The 26,718-nt window shown below is 37.1% G+C and overlaps 2 protein-coding genes across 2 annotated transcripts in view; one reads left to right on the top strand and one right to left on the bottom strand.

Moving 5' to 3' along the window:
- The window catches only part of LOC105383095, a 66,193-nt gene extending 48,715 nt beyond the window's left edge, over window positions 1-17,478 (bottom strand). Inside the window, exon 1 of the mRNA XM_048622877.1 lies at window positions 17,319-17,478. The gene's annotated coding sequence lies outside the window, so the exon portion shown is untranslated. The remainder of the gene's footprint in view (window positions 1-17,318) is intronic.
- Window positions 17,479-18,579: 1,101 nt separating this feature from the next.
- LOC105383094 lies at window positions 18,580-26,468 on the top strand. Its single transcript, XM_038108539.2, has 5 exons — window positions 18,580-19,498; window positions 20,893-21,084; window positions 23,179-23,484; window positions 23,975-24,104; window positions 26,334-26,468. Exons 1-5 carry the CDS (start codon window positions 19,250-19,252, stop codon window positions 26,417-26,419), a joined length of 963 nt encoding a protein of 320 aa, XP_037964467.2. The 5' UTR covers window positions 18,580-19,249; the 3' UTR covers window positions 26,420-26,468.
- Window positions 26,469-26,718: the final 250 nt, after the last annotated feature.

Raw genomic sequence — 26,718 nt, 5'->3', positions numbered from 1 at the left:
TAGTAAAATGGTGTGAATAGGAATAATGAATACTATATTGGATTATTAATCAATGGGCTAGCAAGCGAAGCGTTCTCTGATATAGAGCTACTTTTAATTAAGCTTATTAAGGCGGTATAAAATAGACAGTAATTACTTAATTAGTAATCAATATGTTTGTTCTTTCAGGACAAAGGTTATTTTAGGACTGACATTTAATAATTATCTATTTCTCATAGTATACTTATCTACATTTCTGAGAAACCATTATTCAGCGTAAAATTTTATCAGTGCTCTTTTTGAAGGTATAGTTAGATGTTCAAAGTTGGTTTAATAATGTTTTTTTAAGTATGATTGTTGGCCTTCGGGAAATGGTACAATTCCATATTGTATAAGTGTTTTAACGAAAATATACTATGATGAACAGATTTAATAAGTAGTATGCACTGTTTCAAAATGCCGTACGTGTAATTGCCATCAAACATTATAATTATTGTTAATTAATATATATCTAATGGATTCCACGCTACAAGCTACGCTTACCAGCTAAGCATAGTGTGAAAACAAAACCATAACCGAAAATATTTAACTTACTAAATCTTACCGATCTTTCTCTTGTTGCCTTTTTGTCATTTAAAAAAATAACAGAGGTTTTTAATCAATTTTCAGTGCAATTATAATAAGTTAAAATTAGAGCTAAGTAATTATGCTGCTCGATTACGTAAACAAGACACGCGACAATTTGTCATAGTTTGTATGTACGTTGTACGGCGATGGTTATACATGTAATTTTCTACACTGTCGTGTCGGTAAATTGTCAACATGTCGTCTGTCTGAATAAAAGCCGTTCTCGTTGATTTTTTTACTGTCTGATAAATGATTTGCTATTCTCGTAATTGTAAACCTTGTAGGCATTCAAATATTTCATAATGTATTGTAGGTACTAGTTGCTTTGCTACTTTTCTAAACTTAAGGTAAATGAATACCTAAACCATCTAATAAATCAAACCTGGTTTGACAGATTAACATGGGTTGTAGGTGTGTTTAACTCATTATAATAATTATCCTTTCAAGGATGATAGATAAGTATGACTAACAAACCGAACTACGTCAAGGTAACGTAGGGTAGTTTTGTATTTTATTATATTTTTTATACGTGAAGGTGTATCCAGATTTTTGGTCTACATAGTTCCTACAGTTACCTAATAGGGCATAGAGCGCTGCTAGCTCAGCCAGGAAAGCACCAGCCTCTCACTACGGATTCGAAATCAAATCCCGTCCCTGACATGTACCAATGAGTTTTAGGAAGAAGGGAAACATCGTGATAAAACCTGCATATCTAGATTTAGCACATTTAGGTACAGATGTCTGAACCTACCAACCCAATGGTTCAAGCTTAGGAAGGGAGTTTAGTCCATGGGCATGTGCACAAAGGTTATATTTGGGAGACCCAGGTGCAGGCACTTACAACACACAACACGACCAGAAGAAGAAGACACTTACACCCCCACAGTTAAAAGAATAAAATAGATATGCCTTGTAAGTTTGTAAGAGAGTGGCAGCGATCTTAAGACGCTACTATCGATCGAAAAGTCGTCAGTGAACCGTTATTAAGTCGGAAGTCAAACAGAAAACTTACGTAATAAGGACTCTCACTCAAGTACCGGAAGACCACTCTAGCTTAAAAAAAACTAAGTTTCCGACTGAGCTGCTACGCTAAATACGACTCTATCTTGTTCTATCAAACATACTATTTTGATTGCATGATAGCTATCTTGCGTTCGGTTTTGTCAAGCTAGACTACCCTCTGGGCCATTTCATTTCCTATTGCGAAGTTCATCGGAGAGATGCAAGTGAATATAACACAGATATTGCTTTCGGAACAGTTCTGAAACATGTTAACTAGACTTGAAGCTATTTCAAATGCTAATAATAGAGAAATAACTACTAGAGTCACTCAGATTGCCCCCTTCTACCCTGTGACGTAGATGAGCATAATATTTAGTTGCAAACGTTCAGTAAGTTTTGGCCCAACTTGGCGCTCCTTGGGTGAGATCTATGTACAGCCATTTCACAATAGTTTATTTAACACATTGAGGGAGGTGGGAGGGGCACAGAAAAACTGTTCCATTTATCTTTCAAAGTAATTAAATTTTATTTTCAGAGTAAGCGACTGAGCCAGTTCAGTTTTTTTCGTCTTTACGGCTTTTATTTTTCATTCCGCTTGAATATCTACTCTTAACTAAAGGCATGTATGAATAGGAATGATGAATGCTGAAATCTGACTATTATACTCGCCAGAAATGAATAGTTTTAGGCCTAGTCCACCACGCCTGGCCTAGTGCGGGTTGGAAGGTACCTATATATTTTTTTACAAAAAATAAACATTTAAAACTAACACGCATTCGAATAGAATAAAATTTGAAGATATTTCTCAAAGTTCACAGAGCACAGAGACAACCGAAGTGAACATTCTAGATAAGACCTGATTAAGGTTCGCTTTACATCAGTTTAATTTATTCATATCAAGTCGGTGATTCCAAAGCGAAAGTAAATCTAAATACGTAGTACATTGCTGCACAGGTCTCTGATATTTAATGATATACCATACATATTACCTACATATATGCCGATCTCCAGGACTCCTCTTAACAGAAGTTGCATGAAGGAAGATGAAACAACCCATGCCTTGTTACATTGCAAAGGCGTGGAGACGCTATTCAAGCAAAAACTGTCTGATCTCCGGGTCAAGTACTAAGTAACCTAGGACGTCTACTGGCTTTCAGGCGTGAGCTTGGGTGGCTTACCAGTTATTGACCCCATTGGTATTTCTCATAATAATGGCACACCTCAGAGAATAAATGCGTTAAAACAGCTCGCCACGATAGATAAATAGATATAGGTTGCTACCGTGCATTCACTATCGCCTACAATCGCCGGGATGCTTTGAATAAGGTAACCAGTTTAGTAGTCGGGAAAAAAATGCAAATGACTCTCTTATCTACTGGACCCTGAATACGGAATTTTACCTGAACCAAACCTAAGCTCATGAAGAAACTATCTATACCTTTTACTGTATATTCAGTAATCTTTTCTAAGCAATCTTGTCTTTGTGTGTCGACTTAGGATCAATAGCTGGATTAGATAAGTGAGCCGTGTTTACTCCACTTAATCTAGATAATCCAAAGGATTCGAGGTAATGAGCCGTCGTCGGTGTTTTTCGCTTAGTTCGCAGCCATTAATTAACGATGTTTCAGTAAATAGACGTTACAAAACATATTTATGTAATGAAGTACACTCACGGGCAATGAAAAAGTTCCACTCACAAAATTCCGACACCGAACAACACAAATTTTTTCAAACATTTAATTTAAAATTTGAATAAAACATTATTGTTTTTATTTGTTAATTGCAGAAGGCGTCATTAAGCTAGCCATTTTCGCTTAGGAGTAATTTGGTGCTTTTCTCAGTGGAACCTTTTCATTGCCCGTGAGTGTATTTGCCTAATCAACGGATGGTATCTAAATAACAATTTTATTATGAAGTAGTATATTTTATTTATGCATAACAATCAACGTATGCTCTCCTAAGTAACGTAACGTTGTGAGTGTGATAGACACAAATATAATAGCTGCACGTGTAACTTATAGAGCCGATATTTTTCTGACGACGGTAAACAAACATTGTGGAAGTAAATAACACGCGGCTCTCAGCTCTTCTAATAACATTCCGAACACGTGAAATATGGTTCTAGCACTTCAACTTTGTACAAAAACAGACTTTTCATAGGAGTGGCTTTTGACAAATGAATTTATGGTACTTCCCTTCTTAAATAGATTAAATATTTGTAAACTAATAATAATTTTACTCCTGTAAATGGGTGAATTTCCCGCAGCCAAAAATTGCGTGGCATCAATGAAATCGGTACTAAAAAACCAAGTAATAATTTTCTAATATTTTTTTCCGGTTTAGTGAAATAGTTATCTATGTGTAGCACTAAATATTGTATTAAAAGGATTAATGGATATTTTTAAAAAAAAGATTAAACCTCCAAATTTTTCATTGCCGTGTCTGTCCCCACGTCACCACGTTTTGTATTATTCTTCATTGATGAAAAAATATTGAGTATTGATAGTTAAACTTAGTTTCATTTCATACATTAATAGATAAAGTATTGTCACGGAATACATTTATTGAAATATATAAAGAATATAACGAACGGTAAGTGAAAATTCATGTGTCCCAGAACTTCTGTTCATCGCCGTGTCCTAAACATGATCAAGGATATTGTTTTACCTATAAACTTGGGTGCCCCCCTCAGTGCGCTAATCGTTTCTTACAAGTGTAGCCTAACTGCTCGACGTGGAAGGAGGTACATCGGTGCCCGCGTTTTTGCGCTATAGTGAAAATCAGTAAAAATTTTGGGGACTGGACATTTTTTCTTTCATTGCCGTGTATGGATATAACTTCTCTAAAATTAAGTTTGTCTTCTAGAGTAAGCATTCCAAAGAAAGCATTTTGAAAATATTTACCTAATAAAGTGTTTATTTCTTCGAATAGTTAATACTTTTTTAGTTATTTATATTTAATGCCTTGGTTTTCATCGCCATGCTTTCATTTCCGTGGCTTCCGTGGCCAATATTTGCTATGGCAATGAAAAAAAAGCCACGGCAATGAAAAAAAATTCATTGCCATGTCTTATAAAAAAAATTGTATTCATTGCCGTGGTTAGGTTATTCATTTCCGTGGCCAGGTTATTCATTTCCGTGACTTATGTTTTCATCGCCGTGGTATGGATGATTAGGCAAAGTAACATATCTTTACCACCTTTTACCTGTAATACATGTAATACCGATCACTGACATTATCTACAGGACTAGTCAAATTACCTCTTTTTGCAGTGCGTTAAAACGGGTGCGTATCGCGATGTATAAAAACGAAATATATAATATTACATTAATAATAACAATCACAACATAAATTATAATGAACGATATGTACCTATAAATAAGATCGGTGGTAGCTCAGTCGGGTAAGCGCCCGCTTCCCACGCCAGTGATGCGGGTGCGAATTCCGGCGCTGACATGTACCAATGTGTTCCTTTGAATTTAAATAAAATGTATACCATCGCTCTTACGGTGAAGGAAAACATCGTGATGAATCCCGCATATCTACCTATTGATTTAGCACATCTAGATAATATGTGAACCCACCAACCCCCTGTGGACCAGCGTGGTGGGAAATGGTCCAAGCTTAGAAAGGCAGCTTAGACCTTGGAATAGAATATTCACATTGCACAAAGGGCAAGACAAAAGTCATGTAGAATGTTCACATACAATACAATAGCCGGTGATCGTTCGTGAGACAACTATCGAAGTTGTGCAATAATATGACTACCGGAGGCAGACTATTCGGCTAGGCAGAAGCATAGAATAACGAGACTAGCACTTGTAGGTATTTGTTATTCTATGGCAGAAGCAACTTCGACAAGGAGGCTGAAAGGCGCATCCAACAGTCTTCAACCATTGCGCCCTGCCAGTTATGAAATATGGTGCAGAGACGTGGACAATGATGGTGGGACTGGTCCACCGATTTAAAGTCACTCAGCGTGCTATGGAGAGAGCTATGCTTGGGGTTTCTCTAATGGATGGTACCTATCAGAAAAGAGGTTATACGTCAGAGGACTAAGGTTACCAACATAGCTGTCAAAATATGCAAGCTTAGGCAGGTAGCCGGTAGTGGCTGGATTCGGAAGACCGAGGACCGAGTGTTGTGGCGCTCCTTGGGAGAGGCCTATGTCCAGCATTGGATGATTATAGGCTGATGATGATAACATGTACATTTCATATTATTATACCAATTAAAATATACTATGATTTAGCATAAAGTTGATAAAATATTCTATCATATCACATAATCTGTGTTAAATTACACAACACCATCAAAACCTCTAGCACCACAACCTAAAGATAGGTGCGATGACGAGAAAAGCGAGGAGGAGCGGTTAAGTGCACATGTTCATCAAAAGCGAAGCGGGGCTACATGGGGACCCGCTCTATGTTTAGGTTTTGGTGCAAGGAGTTTTAACTGCGTTATTATTATTGGCGCTATGTAGAGGGACGCTTAGCTGACCAACATGTGCACCTAACCGCACCTATCTTTATATTTTGATGCTAGGTGTTTAGCCGGTGTTGTGTAATTCTGCACAGATTATGTCATATTATAGTATATTTTATGAATTTTACATAAAATGAACAGTATACAAATTGGATATTATACCTTATGAAAATATAGATGTTATAGGTAAGGTTTATGATCAAGGTTTGTGAACGTTATTAGTGTGAAATGAAACATTTTGTTTTATACGTCGCAATACGGACCCCACAATGTTACTTAGAAAATTCAATACTATATTCTTATTTTTTATACATACTGTCGTTCTTTCTTTCGTTCCAATATCTATCCAAATATTTCTGCCATACATACCTGTCTAAGTTTGCGTTTCCCTCACAGTATTTTTAAAAAATTGCAGTGGATTGATTCTTTCATTTACATTGTATACAGTTCTTTCATTGCCGTGGAAGTTTGTTTCATTGCCGTGGGCCTTTGTTTCATTGCCGTGGACGCTTGTTTCATTGCCGTGAACGCATGTTTCATCGCCGTGGCACGAAATTTTTAATCACCCGTATCTCGTTAAGTTTTTAACTTATCTGCTACCCATTTAGTAAGAACACTAAAATTAACAAAAACTTTAATAAAAGCGTTTTTCTAATATAAAAAACCTTAAGATAAAAAAGTCCACGGAAATGAAGATTTTTTAGGACTTGTTGAAATCCACCCAAATGAGACTGTGAAATCGCGAAAACACCTTTCATATTACCTACATTCAAATATTTACTCATCCGAAATGTGTGGATCAGCTTAGTATGTACGACGAAATCGGGGATCAACAAAACTCCGCCCTGTTTATACAATGTAAACATTGTATGTAATTATATAGGCCCAACAGCAAACAGCCAACATAGCTAGCTATTTTGCTTATACTCACAACTGGTCCGGTAAGTAAACACAGAACCTACCTCACTACAAAATACCTTTCCACAGAAAATAGTCACGAACCATAAACCTAAAATTAAACCCGCACCAAAACAGCGAAAAAGCGCTGCATTGCAATCTGCGGGGCGACACAACGACGTAGCGGCGAGTTATAGCTACGGCTACGCCAGGGGGGGGGCTCTACCTTACTATTAGATTCAGGACTTCAGGAGGGTTACTCTATACTGGCGAAAAACGAACGAACGAGAGCTTTATTTAACGTAAAATTTAACAATTATTTGTTGATTTTCAAGATAATGCGTCTTCCACGATTTCACAAAGGCTCGGTCACTGAGGAGAAGAAACGGCGAAAGAAACTTCTCGAGCTAACCTCGGCTTTCTTTCTCTACAGGCTGTTGCAAAAGTGATCATTCCAAACAATTACTTTTGCAAATCCGCGAACAATCAACCGAGCTTCCTACTGTACATGGCAAAAGTCACTTGATGAACAAATTTTCTATGGAGAAACAGTATTAATAAGTTTTCTGTTAAGCTAAAATGGCCTCGCAGGTTTGTGTGTTAGTAGGCGGCGGGGGCGCCGCGGGTGCTCCGCTGACCCAGTTCGGAGCCCGGGCCCGGACGGAATGATGTTAATAGAAATTCAGTTAAAAGTGAAAAACGCCAAGAATGGCCGCCGGAATTGAAAGGAATGGAAAAAGCCGGCAGAATGAAAGCTTACAATTTTAGTTTTAATTGAGTTTTGCATAATTACAAGTACTATTTTCTTTCCACACGTATACGTATTTAAACATTATATTTCTGGTGGAAAAGCAGAGAGTTAAGTTTATAATTATAATTTAACTTTTAGCAAAATACATATGGGAGACTATCTAGTCAAAAAACTCATAGAAATATATACCTAGGTTTCCTCAAGAAGCGACGCTATTATTCACCATAACAACACCATCTACAGGTTGTTGGAAAAGTAATCGTGAAAAAAATCTACTTTCCTTAGTAAAAAGTCCACGTGATCAACAAAGTTGAAGCAATATTTTTTTTGCTTATTAAAAGTCATTATAGTTTTTCTTTTGCCTATTTGTCAGTTTCACAGTTAAAACGTCAAAATAAGTAGAGTTTGAGTATGAAATGCAGCGCTGTGATTGGCTTTAGTTCATACTTAGGTAGAGCTACTCAAATGTGAAACTGAGCCTATAATGTTTTCTAGCAGCCTGTATAACTGAAACAGAAGCAACACGTGTTATTCAGCGGGGATCTCAGTGACAGACGGTGATTGAAAAACGGAATCACTTTCCGCGCTGATATCCGGCCGCGACGTGTGTTACTGAACGAGTGTTTCAGGGGGTTACTCTATACTGACGAAAAACGAACGAAAGCTGTCGCGCAACCGGCACGTTTAATACAACGAGATAGAGTCGAAGCTCGCGCAGCAGTGCTCCGAAACCTCGTTTTGCGTCGTATAGAGCGACCAGGGATATCCATGTCAGTTCGATGACGGAATTGGTAGTCACTCGGTTGTCGCATTTCGGTATTGGCCTACTTTTTATGGATTGTATAATGCCATTGAGTGAAACTGGATTGCTATTATTTTGTAATTTTGTACTGTTTTTGAGTTTTATTTTTGTATTAGGTATACATGTGTTATGGTGCAACTAAAGAGGATTTGATTTTTTTGTAAGTAGGTATAATTAATACTTTATGCGGTAAAGATAGTCGAAAGATCCTATACCTTCGTAAGGAAAAGCTTATTATTATTTTATGCGTACGAAAGTAGTAAGGAATTTAAGAGCATCCACTAAGAATTTTAGTCTTGTATTATTTTCATCACATAAAATCTTTACGATTACTTTTATCAAGCAAAGCTGAATAACTACCTCTAGTGTTAGACTAGTAATAGTACTATGGCTTTATTGTACGTAAAAATACTTAAGATAACATTCAGGCTTATAACTAACTTGTCTCCTAAAATGTATACGAGTACTTTTCCATAAATTAAGTATTATCTACTACCTACGAAATTTTACTAAGCAAATCTGAAAAACTATTATTGGACTACGTAAGAACTTATTCAAACAACACCACAACACGGTGTGGTTAAAATTAATTTCGCAACAGTTAGATAATTGTATTTTCGGAAAGGCTTATGTGACTCAGCTGGACCGTCCGCTACAAAACGTGACATCGAGCCTATCAGAAGACTTAGTTACGTACCAGTTATTTGCGCAAACATAATACTTTTTCGCAATAAATGTGATGGTTATTTTTGTACCTTTACCTACTTTAAGGTATAAATATAGCAATCCCATTTATAGTAAGAAATATTGATCTTTGCGCATGTTACACAAACAGGACAGAAAATTCGGACTCGTGAACGTAGGCGTCTTTAAAAAACCTTATGGGTATTGCCTCAATGTCCACATACACACTTAGCGTAGGTGTGTAAGTCTTACCTACTTACACGATACAGCATCGTGAATATCGATATAAAAATGATACTATCTAAATCGGCAATGCTTCTAGATTGTCGGTGACAAACACTTTGGCCGGACTAAGGTACACTTGTCCAAAATGCACATGCAGATCTTCACACCCGAATCATTAAATCGTAAAAGCCTTAAAAAAACACTTGCATTTTGCACCTTGTTCGAAAGAAATAGGAGTCAATATCATGTGTCACATAATCGAAAACAACCGATCTGTCTGCGAAGATTTCTATGCGCATTATCAATTTTGGAGCACTGTATGTCAGCGTGATGAAAGGATTAGGCAGTCAGATCGTCATTCACTGACTGCACAGTGCGCAGGGTGTGCCGAACGTATAAAGTTAACTTGATATATCGGTGGAGGATTCTTTCACGCACGAAAAATTCTCAGATAAATAAATATAAAATAATATGTATTCTTTCGAACACCCTTATTCTCATATCAATACATTTAAAATGTATTTTTTGCGCTTTTTTTCACCAACCTAAATTCTCCCATACCTATCTAGGTATAATAGAAGCATTTAGCACACTGCAGGCCTGCAGCGGGGCACTGACCGCGCCTCGGAGCGACCTAAATACTGGAATCAACGCACTATTTAGGTCAACCATTATGAAGCTTTCACCTGCCAGTGTTTACACTAGCTTTTATGACGAGATATTTTACAATTATTAAAAGCCTCTTACGAAACAATTATGGAGTTTTAATGTGAAATGTCTTTGGCCATCTTAAAATAGGATGGACGCATCGGAAAATGTTTTTTAATTTAGACATTCTTGTATTGGATTCAAGCATATATTATATTGTTATCTCTTATAAAGGTAAATAGTAAATTAAATATTATGTTAAATATCTTATCAACCGCTTACGCCTTTACTTAGCTTAGCTCACTATAACTTAAAACCTCCTGAACAAAACAATAATGCAAAAAGCAGTGGATAAAGGGATTGTTTTATGAGGTTATAAAACATTCAGAGTACAAACCCTAGTGACTGTCTGACGGATAAGGTTGACGGAGGGACCCTGTGGGGTCACTCTATATGACGAAAAACTAAGTTCCAGAGCGCTGCTGTGCAAGCCCCGACTCTATCTATGTAGTTGATTTAACGTGCCGATTGCACGACAGCTCCCGTTAGTTAGTTTTTCGTCGGTATAGAGTAAACCCCTGACTCGGGCCGGCTTCGTCCTGCCTGCTGATACGTGACTTGTGAGACCAAAAACGTGGTACCCTTTTTCCATTGACGGTAAAAGGTCATCCCATTGTCTTGATGTGGCCAGATGTAGCGATAGTTTTATGTATTAAAGAAACAAATTTAAAAAATAAGTTTTTCTGACAGCTTCAGGGTGCCTTCAGGCTACCGTATAAATTTATGTTTTTGTTTCTACTATTACTATGTGTACAATTAATATCCCATCGGAGTGAACTACCTTTATAATGAATGATGATGAAGGGCTATTAATTCTATTAATAGATTCGAAAGTGAGACGAACGACCTGCAAAATAAATAAGAAACCCACCTAAATGCCTGTAGACAAAAATACACCGCTCAAATGGCGTATTTATTGTGTAAAACGAGAGGAGGCAAGAAAAGGCTCTTTACTTTCCCATTTTATATGGTTTCTTATTTCTACCAACACATCCTGTGTCGGTGTGGGAATATCACACTTCTGTAATATAAGATTTATGTGGCGTGTTTATTATATCGCATATCCTTCCCTGTTTGTGGAAATCTATGTCCTTACTGCGAAATTATCTTTTTTATTGTGATTTGAGAAACCTCTACATTTTATGTAAGTACCTACTTGAATAATAAATAATCTGAGGACCACAACTTTGTAAGCATCACTGACTTCATTCGTTAGTAAATTTGAAGAATATGATCTTAATATAAGGGAGGGATAAATTACGGGAGTGTATACTAACTATACAAAATATAAGTAGTAGGTACTTACTTATGGATAGTAAATATACTTACCGTAGCATAGTCGTATGAAATTACTAGAACAAAAGTTGATCAGATTTACCCTGACATAATATTAGGTGACATACCCTTCTTTGCAACACCTAACAACTATGTATATCCCAAAGAATAGTACGTTTCGTAATCCATCTCAACCTTACATCATTGAATCCAACAAGCTAATATTCCACTCACGCAGTATTCTGCAAAGCACAGCTGTTATATTTATATGATAATGTACTTTCCGAAGTCCCGTAGGTCCTTTATTGCTCGGCGTGACGGTGGTGACATCTGGTGAGGCGATTCCACTGCGGTAACTTTGAAATTGTTATCGGATGGATAGAAAAAGAAATTGTCTTCTCTTAATTTCAACATTTATCATTCAATTTATAAATTAATCTTCAAGTATATATGAATCTTTTTCATTGAACAAGGGTGTTGTAGTATTTTATGAAATAATTGAATAGAATACTAAGCCGCGAGCACAGGATTCGATACTATTTTCGAATGTACACAAACATATGGAAAAAGAACAATATCGTCAACTGTCACTATTTTCGAATCTACACAAACATATGGAAAAAACAAATTATTATTATTATTAAACATTTATTTCCAGATATATCATCCATAGTAAATTAGTAAAACATGACAAAAAATTTGTTAGTCAAAATATAAATGCCACTTTTGGAACGAACAAATTTGCCTTACATTTTAACAGTGACATTTGACGATACGCAAAGTAAACGGAGGTTTCGAATCCTGTGCTCGCGGCTCTGATGTCCTTATTGGTCATCACCTGCTGATCATACTATCGATTGTAGACTGTTTAACTGTCGTATTTTGCCTCATAATCTAATCCAATCTAAAGCAGTAACATAGATTTTATAACTACGATGCGAAAACATTTTATTTACTATGTATTATTATCGGACTTGGCATAACATGGAGGAGGCCTATACCCTGCAGTGGGTTGACATAGGCTGATGATGATGATGATGATTATCGTTAAAACAAAAACTTTGAATTCAACAAGTGTCAGAGTGTTAATGGCTACGTTTACTGTACTCACTGTGTTTATTATATCTTATTAACTTTATAATGTGATTTGTAAATATTATTTACATTTAAATTGCTTTATTTATTTTTAAAAATGGATGAGCTCCTCGCTGTTGGTCGTTCTGAATTTCCGCTTTTAACTTAAGTTGTAAAACTCGCAGTACCTACTTTCATTTCTGACCTCTCAAATTTAATTTCACACAAAAACAATATCATGAATCTTTTCGACCAAAGACGAAGAAAAAATTCATAATGGGAGTTCACAACAAAAATAAATTTTGAGAAATTTTGAGATTGTTGAAGGAATACCTTAGTAAGTATTCCTTCAACAATCTTATTCTCCCGTGGTTTCTGTTGCATGATTTTTAAGCTTTAAAATGAAATTTCAGTATGATGTATTTTCTTTTATTTGCATGTTCTTTTTATCCTAAAGACGGAATAAATAAATGTGTTTTATAATGCGGTTTATTTATTTTTAAAGGCCAACGATGTAGTCAGTGGTTGGATGAGGAAGGCCGAGGACCGAGTTTTGTGGCGCTCCTTGGGAGAGGCCTATGTCCAGCAGTGGATGATTATTGGCTGATGATGTAGTCATTTGCCTATGTGTTCTAATATGCATAATATTAATAAGAGAATATCGAAGTACCACTTGTTTAGTATGTTAGGAGAGAGGAAAGGTCAAAGAAATCATATAAAACCCGCATCGCTAGTACATATGTATTATGTAGGTACTAAAGACCTTTACTGCGGAACACCGTCTTTATTTGCGATAAAATTTAACAACTGTTTGTACCCACCCTGTATCTTTCTATATTATGCAGGCTTATACATATGTAGGTGTACAGGGTTTTATAAAGGTAGGTACCTACCTTTATTTTATTCTTAGGTATTATGTGGAAATTCTATCCTAAAATACAATATTCTACAGCAGGGGTCGGCAAGTAGTTTTAGGTAGAGTCCGGATATTGGTCGAAAATTTTTAAAAGGTCCAGAAAAAAAAACAACTCATAATAATTAAGTAAGTACAGCTATTTATTACTAAAACTAGTAAGAAAAATTGCATTGGCGGTCTTGAGCCAGGTTTTTATTGTTTGGTTCTCGTGAAGAACAGCTAATTCGAAGAGTGTCTTCTAAGTGAATGTTTGTTAATCTCAAACAATATTTGTTTTTTCGAAAAATTTTGATAACGATGTTTGCAGTTTGATAATTTCCATTTCATGTGACGCCTTTGGAAATAACTTGGCAGCAAGGACTTTTGCTTGGCAGCCACATCTGTCCATTCGGCGGCTGCATCAACTTCAAAGGGTGACAAAGAGATAGCTTGCCCCTCTCTGCAAAGTCTTGGAACCTTGTGGCGTATTCGCTGCTAAGATCGGTCAAAAATTTTGTAAACACTGCAATGTCTTCTTCAGAGTTCTTCTTATTATAATTATTATGGTCGTCGGAGAAGCTATAAGTACCTATGAACGGCGAGGCAGCGCGATGTTTATGATCGATATCGATGTTGTAAAACAGATAAGTAAATTAGATTAGGTAGGTGTTAAGTTCCAAATTTTACGTATTTATTAATACTTGACATGCCTACATTACAATATTTGGCGGTCCGAGGTTCAACCTTTGGCGGTCCGCAAACGGACCGCGGTCCGCCTGTTGCCGACCGTTGTTCTACAGGGTGTTACAAAAAGGGTATACTATCTATCCATAGTAAAAATTCACGTGACCAACTAAGTTTGTATGGAAAATGTTTTTTTTCACGTATTTTGAAATTCTGATTTCAAGATATATACAAACATGCTGCACATGCTGGTTTCGGATTAGTAAACCCTATTCTATTCTATTCTATTCTCTGTGAGTGTGTAAGTACCTGCACCTGGTTCTCTCGAGTGGAACCTTTGTGCATGTCCCCAGGGTCTAAACTGCCTTCCTAAGCTTGGACCATTTCCCACCACGCTGGTCCACTGCGGGTTGGTGGGTTCACATATCTAGATGTGCTAGATCTAGATATGCAGGTTTCCTCACGATGTTTTCCTTCACCGTAAGAGCGATGGTATACATTGTTCTTAAGTTAAAAGAACTCATTGGTACATGTCAGCGCCGGGATTCGAACCCGCATCTCTGGCGTAAGAAGCGGGCGCTTACCCGACTGAGCTACCACCGCTCCTTACTGAGCTACCACCGCTCCTTCTTAGTATACCCTTTTTGCAACACCCTGTAGATGCGGTTGATGCTCCTGTGTATGGCTCTCTAGTGGAAGATGCGAAGTTGAATAATGAATCAAAACTTTTTCAATTTCATAAAAGCTGATCTAAAATAAGATTTATGAATACAAGCTCGCCGATATTTTCAATATTCATATTTAAATAAGCTGGTGGGATGAAAAGTTTTCAGACACGTGTATGTTTCTTAGGTTTTACTTGGGTACATCGAAAATCTTATTTTATTAACGTATGCAAACAATATAGATATACCAGCAAACAATATGAGTAGTGTTTGGTAGAGATCTGTATTTTGATAAATGAGGTTTTTAAAGTTTCAATTATAAAATAAGTACGTAAATAACAATCTTCAATAAAAACGAACAAACACTGGAGGTAGCCTTGATGTGGTCCATAATCCAGCCATCTCTGATTCTGATTGCGACAGCGACAGCCGAAAATAAGTGAACAAAATGGGCTCACGAAATCCCTCCGGATTTTCAGGGAAGCTAAATACAACTAATGGAACTCGCCCACGTCCACTTTTAGTAAAATTATTTCCGTTTAATATAATTATGTAAGTGTAAACGTTAAAGTAACTGAGAACTTGTTTTTGTTTCTAATATTTTCAATGGAATGTTCTTGGAATATATTGTTCTTATATCTATCACTCGGGGAATTCTATGAATTGCACTGTGTTTTTAACTTAAAGGAAAACACCTGCCGAATCTGCTGTGGTACAATTAAAACTTTACAATATATTTGTCAGTCACGCAAAACAGTAAATTCAACATCAACATACCATCCTGTAACATCCGTTAGTTAAACTCTACTACGCAGCTACGAATGTGCTACGAAATTTGCTACGAAACTTGCTACGAATGTGCTACGCTGTAGCCGCTACGACGACGCTTTTACATCAAAGGGAATACTTAATTTAATACTCGCAGTTCCTACCGCTGTCCTGTGCTAGCAAAATCTATGCTTTAGCCAACGGGATATTGACTTAGGAACCTGGCATACTAAGCAAATACGACCATAGAAACTATGTAGCTGTATGCAATATGCATGTCGCACACTTGGCCGCAACAGCCAACGGCTAACAAATTTGCCGCAAATCTTAGTGGTAGTGGTCTAGTGCGCTAGGACCTTTACCTCCCGAATGTGTTCACTAGTTGCAATATTGGAGGAATTTATTTAAATAAGGCCATCGACATCGAAGTTGAGCGAAGTAAAGCCATATGTTTTCATAATTTTATCTACAGGTAGTACGTAAACATAAGTACTACTGAAGGTCATGTCTCCTGCCTTCGCTGGGAGCACCCTTGGCGGCATATTTTCTAATCCACCGACCTGAACCAACCCCCAATAAACCTGCCAGTCATCCCCGGTTCTCACCCCACCCTGTATAACACTCATATTACACAGGTGGGAGACGGGGGCTCATTCTGGATAGCAAACCTATTGTAACGGTGTCAAAAGAAACGAAAAAATACCTGAATATCTACAAAATGATGATTATATGTAATGTGTATCTTTAAAATGTAGGTACATGACCGTAAATATTAATTTAGTTGACGCTATAAATGTGCAAGATCAACACAAGCATCATTTACAGATTGACTCTAAAATGTATGTGTGAGATTTGTAAGTTTAATTTTACATTGTTCGCCTTCCTCTTTTAACAATAAGTTGGGAGCGCGGGTTCGATTCTCCGGAATACCTAAAAGCTAACGCAGATAGATTCCTCTTTCAATACAGGGTGTTGCAAAATTGGTATACTAAGCCGAATCCTACATGTGCAGCATGTTATATCTAAGCCCGAAACTGAAATCAGAAATTGAAAATCGGGCGAAGATATAACATGCTGCACATGTAGGTTTCGGCTTAGTATACCCTTTTTGCAACACCCTGTATAAGTATTTTTGATTACCAATATTATCATAGGTACATAGTTTTATATAAAGCTCAGACTGCGCCGCAGTCATGTGTGATGCGATCCCGCGCGGATGGCCGCGCCGCTTTGATATCAACCATGAATTATGTAAGGTAATGGGGGTAATTACAGACACAAGGTTGATGAAATATTGAAGGGTGTCTCTCTTAGTTACCTTTCAGCTATAACAAGATTTAAAGTATAGTAAATATACTACAATAGTAACGTATCGGAGCTCATTTCAAATCCCTGTAAGACAAACACATAGACAAAGTTATGGCGACATAAAAAAAAACATAAACTATTTGAAACTTTTTTTTAACCTATAATAAGCCAAACCGGTTACAACGACTTTTTTTTTCATTTACGTTATAATTTATGTGAAATAACAATAAGAGTATCCGTAGGTATAATACTTTAGATCACCTTAGCGAGTAAAACCGTAAAACACAGAAATCGCCGTAAAAACGCAATAAAAACAAAAATAAACACGTCTGAAAAGAAATAAAAGTTCGAATTTCAAAAATTCATCAAAGAACTTCAAACTATTTGTTTGACACTCGAACGACCTCTTTGCCACTCGGAAATTTAAAAAGAATTCCACGGCACGGAGGTCGCAATATTACTTAAAGATAAATGGTGGGAACTTACCTTGCGTGGGTGGTTTCGTGCGCTTGGCTGGTTTCCGAACGTGTCGCGCGAGACGTCGAGCGTCGCGAGATACTTGCCGCGTTGTGGCGTTGTCGCTGGCGACGTACCACGCGCATGCGTAGGCCCCTATGACGTCAATGGAGTCTTTCACAAAACCGCTGTTTACTCATCCTATACCGCAACCACTGCTTGCATGAATAACTTACTTTTACAAACTTCCAAATTGAGGCGGACGCGGCTTATGTTGGTAGGTCTGGTACTGATGGGTGATCATTGTAAAGATAAGTCTGTTCCCGTGTTACGCAATTTTATGAATTCCGGTAGGTAGTGAATTCTCAGACGATGGGAGTTATTCAATTTACATACGGAGCGCCTCGAGAATAAAATTCCACAGACGTATTTCAATTTGCGGAGAAGATTTCGAGACGTACATCGTACATCGTCACGAGTCGAGATGGCTCCGGTGAACGTATCGCTCGGTAATGAGGAGCTAGTTTTATATTTTGTGACCGCAGGGATTTTTAAAATTTTGCTGATGAAACTTCTAGATATTATGTGACTATATTTCCCACCAACTTGCAATGGACCCGCGTGGTGGGAAATGGTCCAGCTTAGGAACTCAATGTGGACCTAGGGAATATGCACAAAGGTTCGATTCGAGAGAGCCAGGTGCAGCTACTTACACCCTCACAGAGAATAGAATAGAAAACGTACAATTTGCATACTATTTAGATACAAATCATAGTGATTGTACATTTACAGAAACTGCGCAAAAACTGAAAAATAATTGGCGCATCATTAAAACTGTCTCTACCTAACGAACAATGAACTGTGTGCACTACAAAGGACCTAGGTATAAATTGTATACAACTTTACATTTCTACTACTTTTATCAAAGCTCAGTCGTAGCTCCATATAGCTACTCGTTTTTTTTAACAATGCATACTTTTACTAGTCATCAAAATGTTCGATTTGTACTTAAATTTATTTTTATTTTTTTTAATATTTGTAAGTTATGAATGAGTGAGTTGCGGGCTTTATGTTGTAGCCGCTACGGCGCGGCGTAGGCTCTGGCTACGAAATCTCGTAGGCACCTCCAATCGTCAGAACTTCAACTTTAGGTTCTATTGACTCTAGCTGCCAGTTTCAATAACTCTACGTACCGATGTATGGTAGTTAATTTTATACGAAAGGCTTTTAATGTGTCGTAATAGTATGAAAGTAACTACCATTTATCAATAGGTAGAGTAATTGACATTGGCAGTAGGTCAGTGATGTGGAAGTGTAAGGTAATCATAATATTTGCAAAGCTATTCGTTTTTCTCAAATGATTAAAAAGAGGAAAGTTATAACTATGACGTATTTTTTTAGTGGCCACGCGGACCGCGAACTCTTGTTAGGACCGAATTCTAAATGAGTCATTTTAACTCAGCTTAAATATCTACATACTATTTTCCGCGGATGCACACTACAATTTTTTAAAATTCTACAAATTCACCCTTATTCATGTTTGTATTTTTGTGGCAAAACATGTATTAGGCTTTAATTTACTGTAATATGCTGTTACCTGATTACCTGAATAAACCAATAAATAAATAAATGAATTTATCCAAACCTTTCTAACACTGGAACCTTTCTATCGCTGGCCACTGTGTACCTAAGTACCAACTAACTATTTCCCGTTACTTTACACGCCAATGCTCTCAGAAAACGCTCCACATAATGTCAACAAATAAATCATAATACGCCATTACGGCATCCCATTTACGAGCAAGCAAGCGCCTGTGTCAGCGAGCCCAGATGCGGCTGGTGCCTCTGATAATGAATAGCAATTTCACACCACTCGCACCCAATCGGTAGTCACCTAACCCTATAAACGACACAGGGTATAAAAGACCCGGTAGGGTACTTAACCCCTTCAGTCCACCACCATGAGTGACGCGAAGACTTCCGATAAAAAAGGGCAGAAATACAAAACTGCTGAGTTGAAGGTGTTGAAGATTTTGCAGAAATTGGAGAGTTTAAAGCTGAGCGATGGCTATGTGTCTCAGATCAGGGTGCCGGCGGGTAAAAGGGTTAATTTGAAGGATAAGCAGAAGTTGCCGAAGTATTTTTATGTGTTGATAGCCGCGGTAGTGGTCGGTCTTGTTTACTGGACATCGGAGGAATGGTCTTCTGAAGTAAGTTTTACTCCTTATTCATCATCTTTATGGTTCATATTATAATGCTTAGTTTAAATGACAGTGATTTCCAGTAGCCCTAGGAAATTAGAAACAGGTTATTTTACAACACAGATAATAGTTTTTTTTTTAAATAGGTATTCTTTTTTTATCATTTCATGAATTTATGTTCTGTCTTACTTAATGTTACACATAGAAACTTTATCTTCTTCTATTTTCGTACCGCCGCTGCCGTAAACTTTAGCAATCGAGATGTCGACTTGCTAGTTTACAAACAGTCTGTTTCAGTCAGTGTGCAACAGACGGATTCGTATGTATTCGTATATACAGGGTGGGTGGTTTCTGAGAATAGTGAAAACTAATCCGTATCCAAAATAACTTTATAATTGACTATGTAACTACTGTATACTTGCATAGCCCTGAAAATTGCGTCCAGTCGGTAGCTAAACTAGATAACTTAACAAACAATGGCTTCCAACAATCACGTAACCGGATTACCGGATATCCGGATTTGTTGCTCTGTGTCCCCCAAACTGTAGTCTGTGATACACGTGGAGGGAATTAGCCGGTGTAATCAACTCTGCTATTGTTTTGCAAATAGGTCATAGCTGGCCGTAGGTCAGATCATGTTAGGCTGCGTTTCCAGTTGATAAACTGACCGTTATTAAGAGCGCGTGGCGCAAAGTAACGCCGTGCTTTTCCCGTCAGGGTTAAAATTTCGTAGATAGCAAACTAGCAAATTAGCATACTGTAAACACTTGGCATACTAAACCGATAAGCTATTTTTTTTATTCGGCGGTAAGCAGTCTGCCTACTGGTGATGCAGCTTTATTCAACCTTATGCAATGACGCGTGTAGTGTTATGAAACAGGGCTACCGTTTCTGACTCGCTATTCCAAGTACTTAATCAAAGATTTGTATATCCGTATTAGGACTTACGGAATTTCGGTATTTGTTGTTTAAATTCTACATTCGAAATATCTTTCCGGATTCACCGTTGAGCAGCGCTCTTAATCATACTCAATATTTACTCAATCTCCTAGATAAACTTAAAAGATGTTAAAGACTAGTCACTACACTCCTGCACTACTTAGGTTGTAGAACCTTTGACCATGCTCCCTAATCTATTTATGATCTATCCTATTCGGGGCAACTTACCATTCCTAATGCGACACTCAAGTAGGTATAGTGTCGTTATCGCGATGCATATTTTTAGAAGAATCACTATACTTACAATTACATGGATAATAATAATTAAATAGATTATCCATCAGTCAATCTGGCAGAGTTCAAAAGTTGGATGTTTTCAAAATAATCTAAGTGCATGCTGACAGCCTATGTAAATAAGCTTTGTCGATATCAGCTTCCACATGTAATCTACCTCAAACCCTCAGCTATGCCTGCTGGACGCCCCGTCAGCCACAAAGGCGATGTTCCGTCCCCCCGAGGACTGCGCCATGTGTCGCGAGGTGTCCGGGGTGCACCGGGTCTCCAACATAACTGCTGAAGAGTTCGAGAGCGACTACGCGTATGGATCCACGCCGCTCATTGTCAGTGGCGCTGCCAGTCAGTGGAGGGCTGTTCGGGTATTAATATTATTACCTATATCTCTTTTGTTTTCATCAGTCTAACTTGTACGGTACGGTATAAGTAAAAAGGGTCATATCGTGGGTATACATAGTTGCTTCGAGTTTCATCTCCCTTTGTTTCCGTAACTTCAAATTTCTGCAGCATGGAAATACTGAATAGCCTTTCAATGTTGTTGTATACCTACCTATGTACCCAGACTGGGCCTTCGGTGCCACGTGCAGATATTCATCAAACAGCGTTGTACCTACACGTTCAGGCAGGTAGTAGGTATACTATTTCGGTGATAAGTTTGCCTTTATAATATATATACAGGGTGTTGCAAAAAGGGTATATCAAGCCGAAACCAGCATGTGCAGCATGTTATATCTAAGCCCGGGAAAGAAGTCAGAATCTCAAAATACGTTACCGTTTTTGAGTACCTAATTAACGTCCAAAGCTTTACTCGAAAACTGGGTACCAACAACCCTATCGTGACACAGTGACCTACATATCAACGAGTGTCAACGACCTTATAAAATCACGTACCTACGGAAACCGATCCGTTCATTTTTAAATACTTTATTCTTTAAGCCCGCGCTACACTCGCGCCGCGAAAGCGTAAAATGTGAGTTCACGCCGGTATTTATTTTTACTTGTCTCTAATTTTACGTAAATAATAGACAGTGACAAAAAAGACTTAGTAAAACTATTTTTTCTGTTTATTTAATTGGGTTATGAAATCCGACGAAATAAAAATGCCGGAAACGGGAACGGGTTTTCGACTTACTGTACTGGCAACATCGTAGTTTATTTTCTCTACTGGCAACAAGGCAACAATATGGCAACGGGTGGAAAAATTGCTTTCTGCTTTTTTATGTTTAATAAATGATATTACTAGTAACTAATTTGGAAGTTCATAGGAATAATTATAATCGAGATTCAGTGCGGATTTAAACTTTAGCATAATTAAACAGAATCGCTGCTGCTGTATCGCAAGATATCACCAATCCTTTTTACAAGCATTGGATATCTGTTCATCAGGACGCGAATCGCAAATGACTGTCTTTTGCAAATAACTAGTGTAACCCTTTACATTATACTAGTTATTATTGTAAGACCTAAGACTGTAGATGTAGATTTTAAATTTTAATTATTTTTAAGACAATATGGGTACCTATGCATTACCTGAAATAAATGACTATTTATTTTATTATTATTTATTTATTTATTTTTCTCGTGGTTCAAGTGTTTTGTTGTTTTTCGTGTTAAGTATTACTTCAAAACAGTTAGTATTGTGAAAGTGGAATGTGATTAATGTGATTATTTGAGGCTGCGGTGGTTCATCAGATGTCTGTGAAGAGTTGAAGATGTAGTGTTGTGTTTGTTGTGGAAAAGGATTTTTGTGAAAATGGATTGAACTTTGGAATTAACTAGGTATGTTTTTCTTTGATTGTATCCCAAGAATGTTCTTGTTGCAATGTTTCAAAACTAGGGAGGTATAACGTACAAATTCCAAACATACTCTTGTGTTTCTAATCAGTAATATTTCTAATTTGCGGCCTCCGATTTATCATATGTTTTTGAGGTTATGTTTTTGTTTACAATAAACACGTCAGCTTTTGACGTAATGATATTAGAACGTAGGGTTGCCAAAAACGATACAGACTAAAATATGGATTAAATTTTGTATGGGACGATAAAAATGTCGTGCGCCCGATTCCAACATCGAAAACGTTATCTCCGGGATAAGTTGTGTGGACCCTTTTCGGCTTAATATACCAATTTTGCAACACCCTGTATATATATATATATGTATGCACACTTATATATATATATATATATATATATATATATATGTATATATATATAAGTGTGCATTTATATACCTACCTATCTACCGCACCAATCTTTCTGTATAGATAGTTGTTCATATTATTGTATCAGTGTACCTTCCACAAAAAGTAATGTACCTAATTCTATTAGATTACCTACCAATACCATAAACCATAAAATAATATCAATACAATATTTTTGTGGCGCTCGATTCTTTGGAAAGAATTTAGTCCAGCAATATTATGATTAAAAACAAAACTTTATTTTCCTAAAATCAGGAATTCAACTACGAATTCTTCAAGAAGTTCTACCAAGACAGCAAAATGGGGACACGGACCAACGACTGCTTCTACTTCGCCTACAAATCCGGACTCAACTCTCTGCAAGAAGTATTCTCAATGGACGAATCTCGTGCCAACTTGTCCGGAGAACCCTGGTATATTGGGTGGAGCACCTGCTTCGATGAGGAGACTAGGCGACTGAGGTCCTATTACAATCGGCCGTATTTCCTGCCGAAGACCGCCGAGAGTGACATGGTGGATTGGATTTTCATGGGGGGGCCCGGACAGGGAGCTCATATGCATGTAAGTTGAACCGCAGTCTAAAGAACCCCCATTGTACCCAAGGAAGTAATTAATTCGAATGTCATATATTATGCCTATTTATTTATTTATTTATAGACACTTTATTGCATACTTAAAAAATAACATACACAGACAAAATACAAATTGAGAAGAAGTTAGTACATTCGTGATATTACATCAATATAGTTATTTAAACACAACCTATAAATACAGACTAACCGTAAGATCTTTCTAAGTGATTAAAAATATCTAATAGGTAGGTCATTTTTAAAAAGACAAGGCATGTCGCGTGTAGATAAAGAAATAATATCAAAATGGAGGCTGTTAAAGAGGGAGAAACAACGAGTCTTGAACTTGGATCCTAGAAGTGACCCCATAATTTCCATATTGTTTCTTTATTCGGGCAACTCATAGATAGGTATATACTCAAAAAGGAGGACTTTAAGAGGAGATTAAGCAATATGTAAGCGAAATGTTGTCCCGTCCACAGGTGGACTCCGTCAAGCACATGTCGTGGCAGGCGCAGGTGCGCGGGCGCAAGCGCTGGGAGCTGGCGCCGCCGCCCGAGTGCCTCTACCGCTGCCGCTGGTTCAGCTTTGTCGTGGAGCCGGGCGAGATATGTACGTTTTACTCTTTTACTTTAATATTTAGTATTACTTAATGGTGGACTCTTCGTCTCCATCGAACAATAAATCGCATTGCGAAAATGGAGATGTATTGGATATTAAACTATTAGGTACTTACTCCGCTGGATAAGCGACCTAAAGTGTACCTAGTTAGTTAGTTATTTATAACTACTAGTAGTTAGGTACTTACCCGCGAATTCCGCTTCACAAAATTGCGGCATAAAAAGTAGCATCCAGCACAGTGTTGCCGTTAGCGTACATTTTACACATTTGACGTACTATTTGAGCCTCCGATGTGTCATGTGTAATCGGTCCATGTTATGTACCTTTTGAACTGAACATCCATTATCAAGTGTAAAATCTTCGTTTATGGACTATTTTACGTACCTTTATTTTACCGTAAAAGATCATAAGTTTTAGGGTATGTCGCATACGACCACGGCTTTCTTCTGAACATCACTATGAAGTAATTAAGTATTTCTTCTTTAATTATTTTTAGAGCGTGATTGTTCAGTAGACGGGTGATAGTTTTTAAACTTAGTTTTGAATAGTTTTATGATGGTTTTGTCATGTACCTAGGTCCGTCTGTCCTGGCTCGTTCTCTGTCATTTCTGCACCGATTGCCACGAAACTGTGAAAATTGGTGGAGAGATGTATACTGATGATCTAAAAATTGGTTTTATAAATTTTCATAAAATCAATTTTTTTATATCCATAAAGCGAAAATTTGATTCGAAAAAAAAAACGACTTACCCCATTTCGTGTAAGGTATCGTTAAAAATACAAAGTTAAAATTATAGGGTTCCCCCCTTAACTGTTTAAATAGGTACTATTACTTATAATAATTCGGAAAAATGTGCCGTATACCTCCAAGTACTTAATTGGAGGTACACGGCATATTTTTCCTGCATCCTTCATTTTTACTGCCTCGACGTAGTGATACGGTTTTTGGTGTCATTGTTTAGCTTATTTCAAATACTTTTTAATAAAAAAAAAATACCATCAAAGTTATTCAAGTAAATGTAAATTTTTGCTGTTTTTTTTGTCAAAAAATCTAGATTAGGTGCTTGTAACTTATTTTATGTAACTTTTTAGCAGTTGTGCATATTTTTATTGGATAGAGATGACTTTTTGTGGATAAAATCATTTTATTTCATGTCCGTAAGGCGTTTAAATCTCGAGATATGATTTTTTTATGGAAACTTAGTATCTCAAACTTTAAAATGGCCACCATTTCTAGAATATTGAGATTTGAGCCATGGGGGTGTTTTCTCGATGAAATTACTCGTAGAATACACCCTTAAAGTTTGTCGGGTTCGAAAAATAACACATTGTATAGTAAAACTGCGGGGATTTTCTATAACTTAAATCAATTATTCATTATAGGTACGGCTAATCTACTACCTACCTACTTTGAAGGTTTTAGGAAAATGTATCACTTTTTAAAATGAGCTTGTTGATCACGTCGGGGTTACCAGTGTTGAGGTTCAGTGTGTGGGTTACTATTTACTATGGGGTTGATGTTAAATGACGAATGCAGATTTCTTGAGGCCAAACTATTCAACGAGACGACTAGCGTCTGCGCATTGTTCGCTACTGGAAGTTACCAAAAAGCTTACATTGCAAAACGTGACTAAATAATGTGTCGCTACACGCTTATTAAAATAGGTGTGTTTTTGGGACTAAAATCCAATACAATGTAGTACTTCTGCTCATGAGCAGGTGCGAAAGAGCTAAAAAAGCTAAATTGAGTGATTTCAGTAAAAAAATGCTCATGTACGGTTTTTACCCTAAATGTACGTTTTCAACGCTGGATATGTGCGCTTTGAGAACTCCGTTGCGGCAACACTGATCCAGCAGGGTGTCAGCTTACTGCATACCAAATTTCATGGAAATCCCTTAAGTACAGGGTAATATAGGGTTGCTACATGAAAGATAGCTACGCCCTCATTTAATTTCAGGACTTTATAGTTTCACTGTAACTAGTTTTTACGTCAAAGGGCAACAAACATACCTAAAGGTACCTATTGACAAACTTTGCCGTTTATAATAATAAGTACCTATTAGTAGGATGCTAGCAAAACTACGGTGGGGTGTAAAACTAAACTCTTTCAGTTTTGGTCTATATTATCCTGTAACGGTACCGCTAGTAACTACCTATCTATAAGTTGCTTACTTTGCTCCCTTGATTACCTAATCGTACTAACATTTCTTTTGTTTCAGTGGTAGTAGACACTAACCGATGGTATCATAGAACCAACGTTTTGCCTGGCGATATCAGCATCACCATTGGAGCGGAATATGATTAAAGTCAATCGATTAATATCAATATGAATAAAACGAGATCATTAAAGTTGGTGTTATATTTTCATTTTCTGATAATTTTTATTAAAGCAAGCAAGTTATTATTCGGAGTATTACTGGTCATTCAGCTTCAGCTAACTCACAGGGGTATAATCGTGACAGTTCTGACATTGCGAAAAAGAGACGCTTAGCTACATTAAGCGTAAGAAAGAAACGTTAAGCTGTAAATGTTTTTTGTCCTTTTTGCTGTGGCGCCTGTTTACGTCAGTTCTCTGTGCCAAACAATGAAACAAATGAAAAATCT

Source organism: Plutella xylostella, chromosome 9 (genome assembly GCF_932276165.1).
Source record: "Plutella xylostella chromosome 9, ilPluXylo3.1, whole genome shotgun sequence".
Classification (NCBI taxonomy): domain Eukaryota; kingdom Metazoa; phylum Arthropoda; class Insecta; order Lepidoptera; family Plutellidae; genus Plutella; species Plutella xylostella.
Note: the sequence above shows the minus strand (reverse complement) of the source record. Positions and strands in the feature narration are given on the sequence as shown.

What these genes read in the sequence shown, in the direction of transcription:
- LOC105383094 (XM_038108539.2), top strand. Translation starts at nt 19,250, where the DNA reads ATGAGTGACGCGAAGACTTCCGATAAAAAAGGGCAGAAATACAAAACT. An exon ending in CGGAGGAATGGTCTTCTGAA is followed by an intron (nt 19,499 to 20,892) that starts GTAAGTTTTACT and finishes TCAAACCCTCAG; the next exon opens with CTATGCCTGCTGGACGCCCC. An exon ending in GTCAGTGGAGGGCTGTTCGG is followed by an intron (nt 21,085 to 23,178) that starts GTATTAATATTA and finishes TCCTAAAATCAG; the next exon opens with GAATTCAACTACGAATTCTT.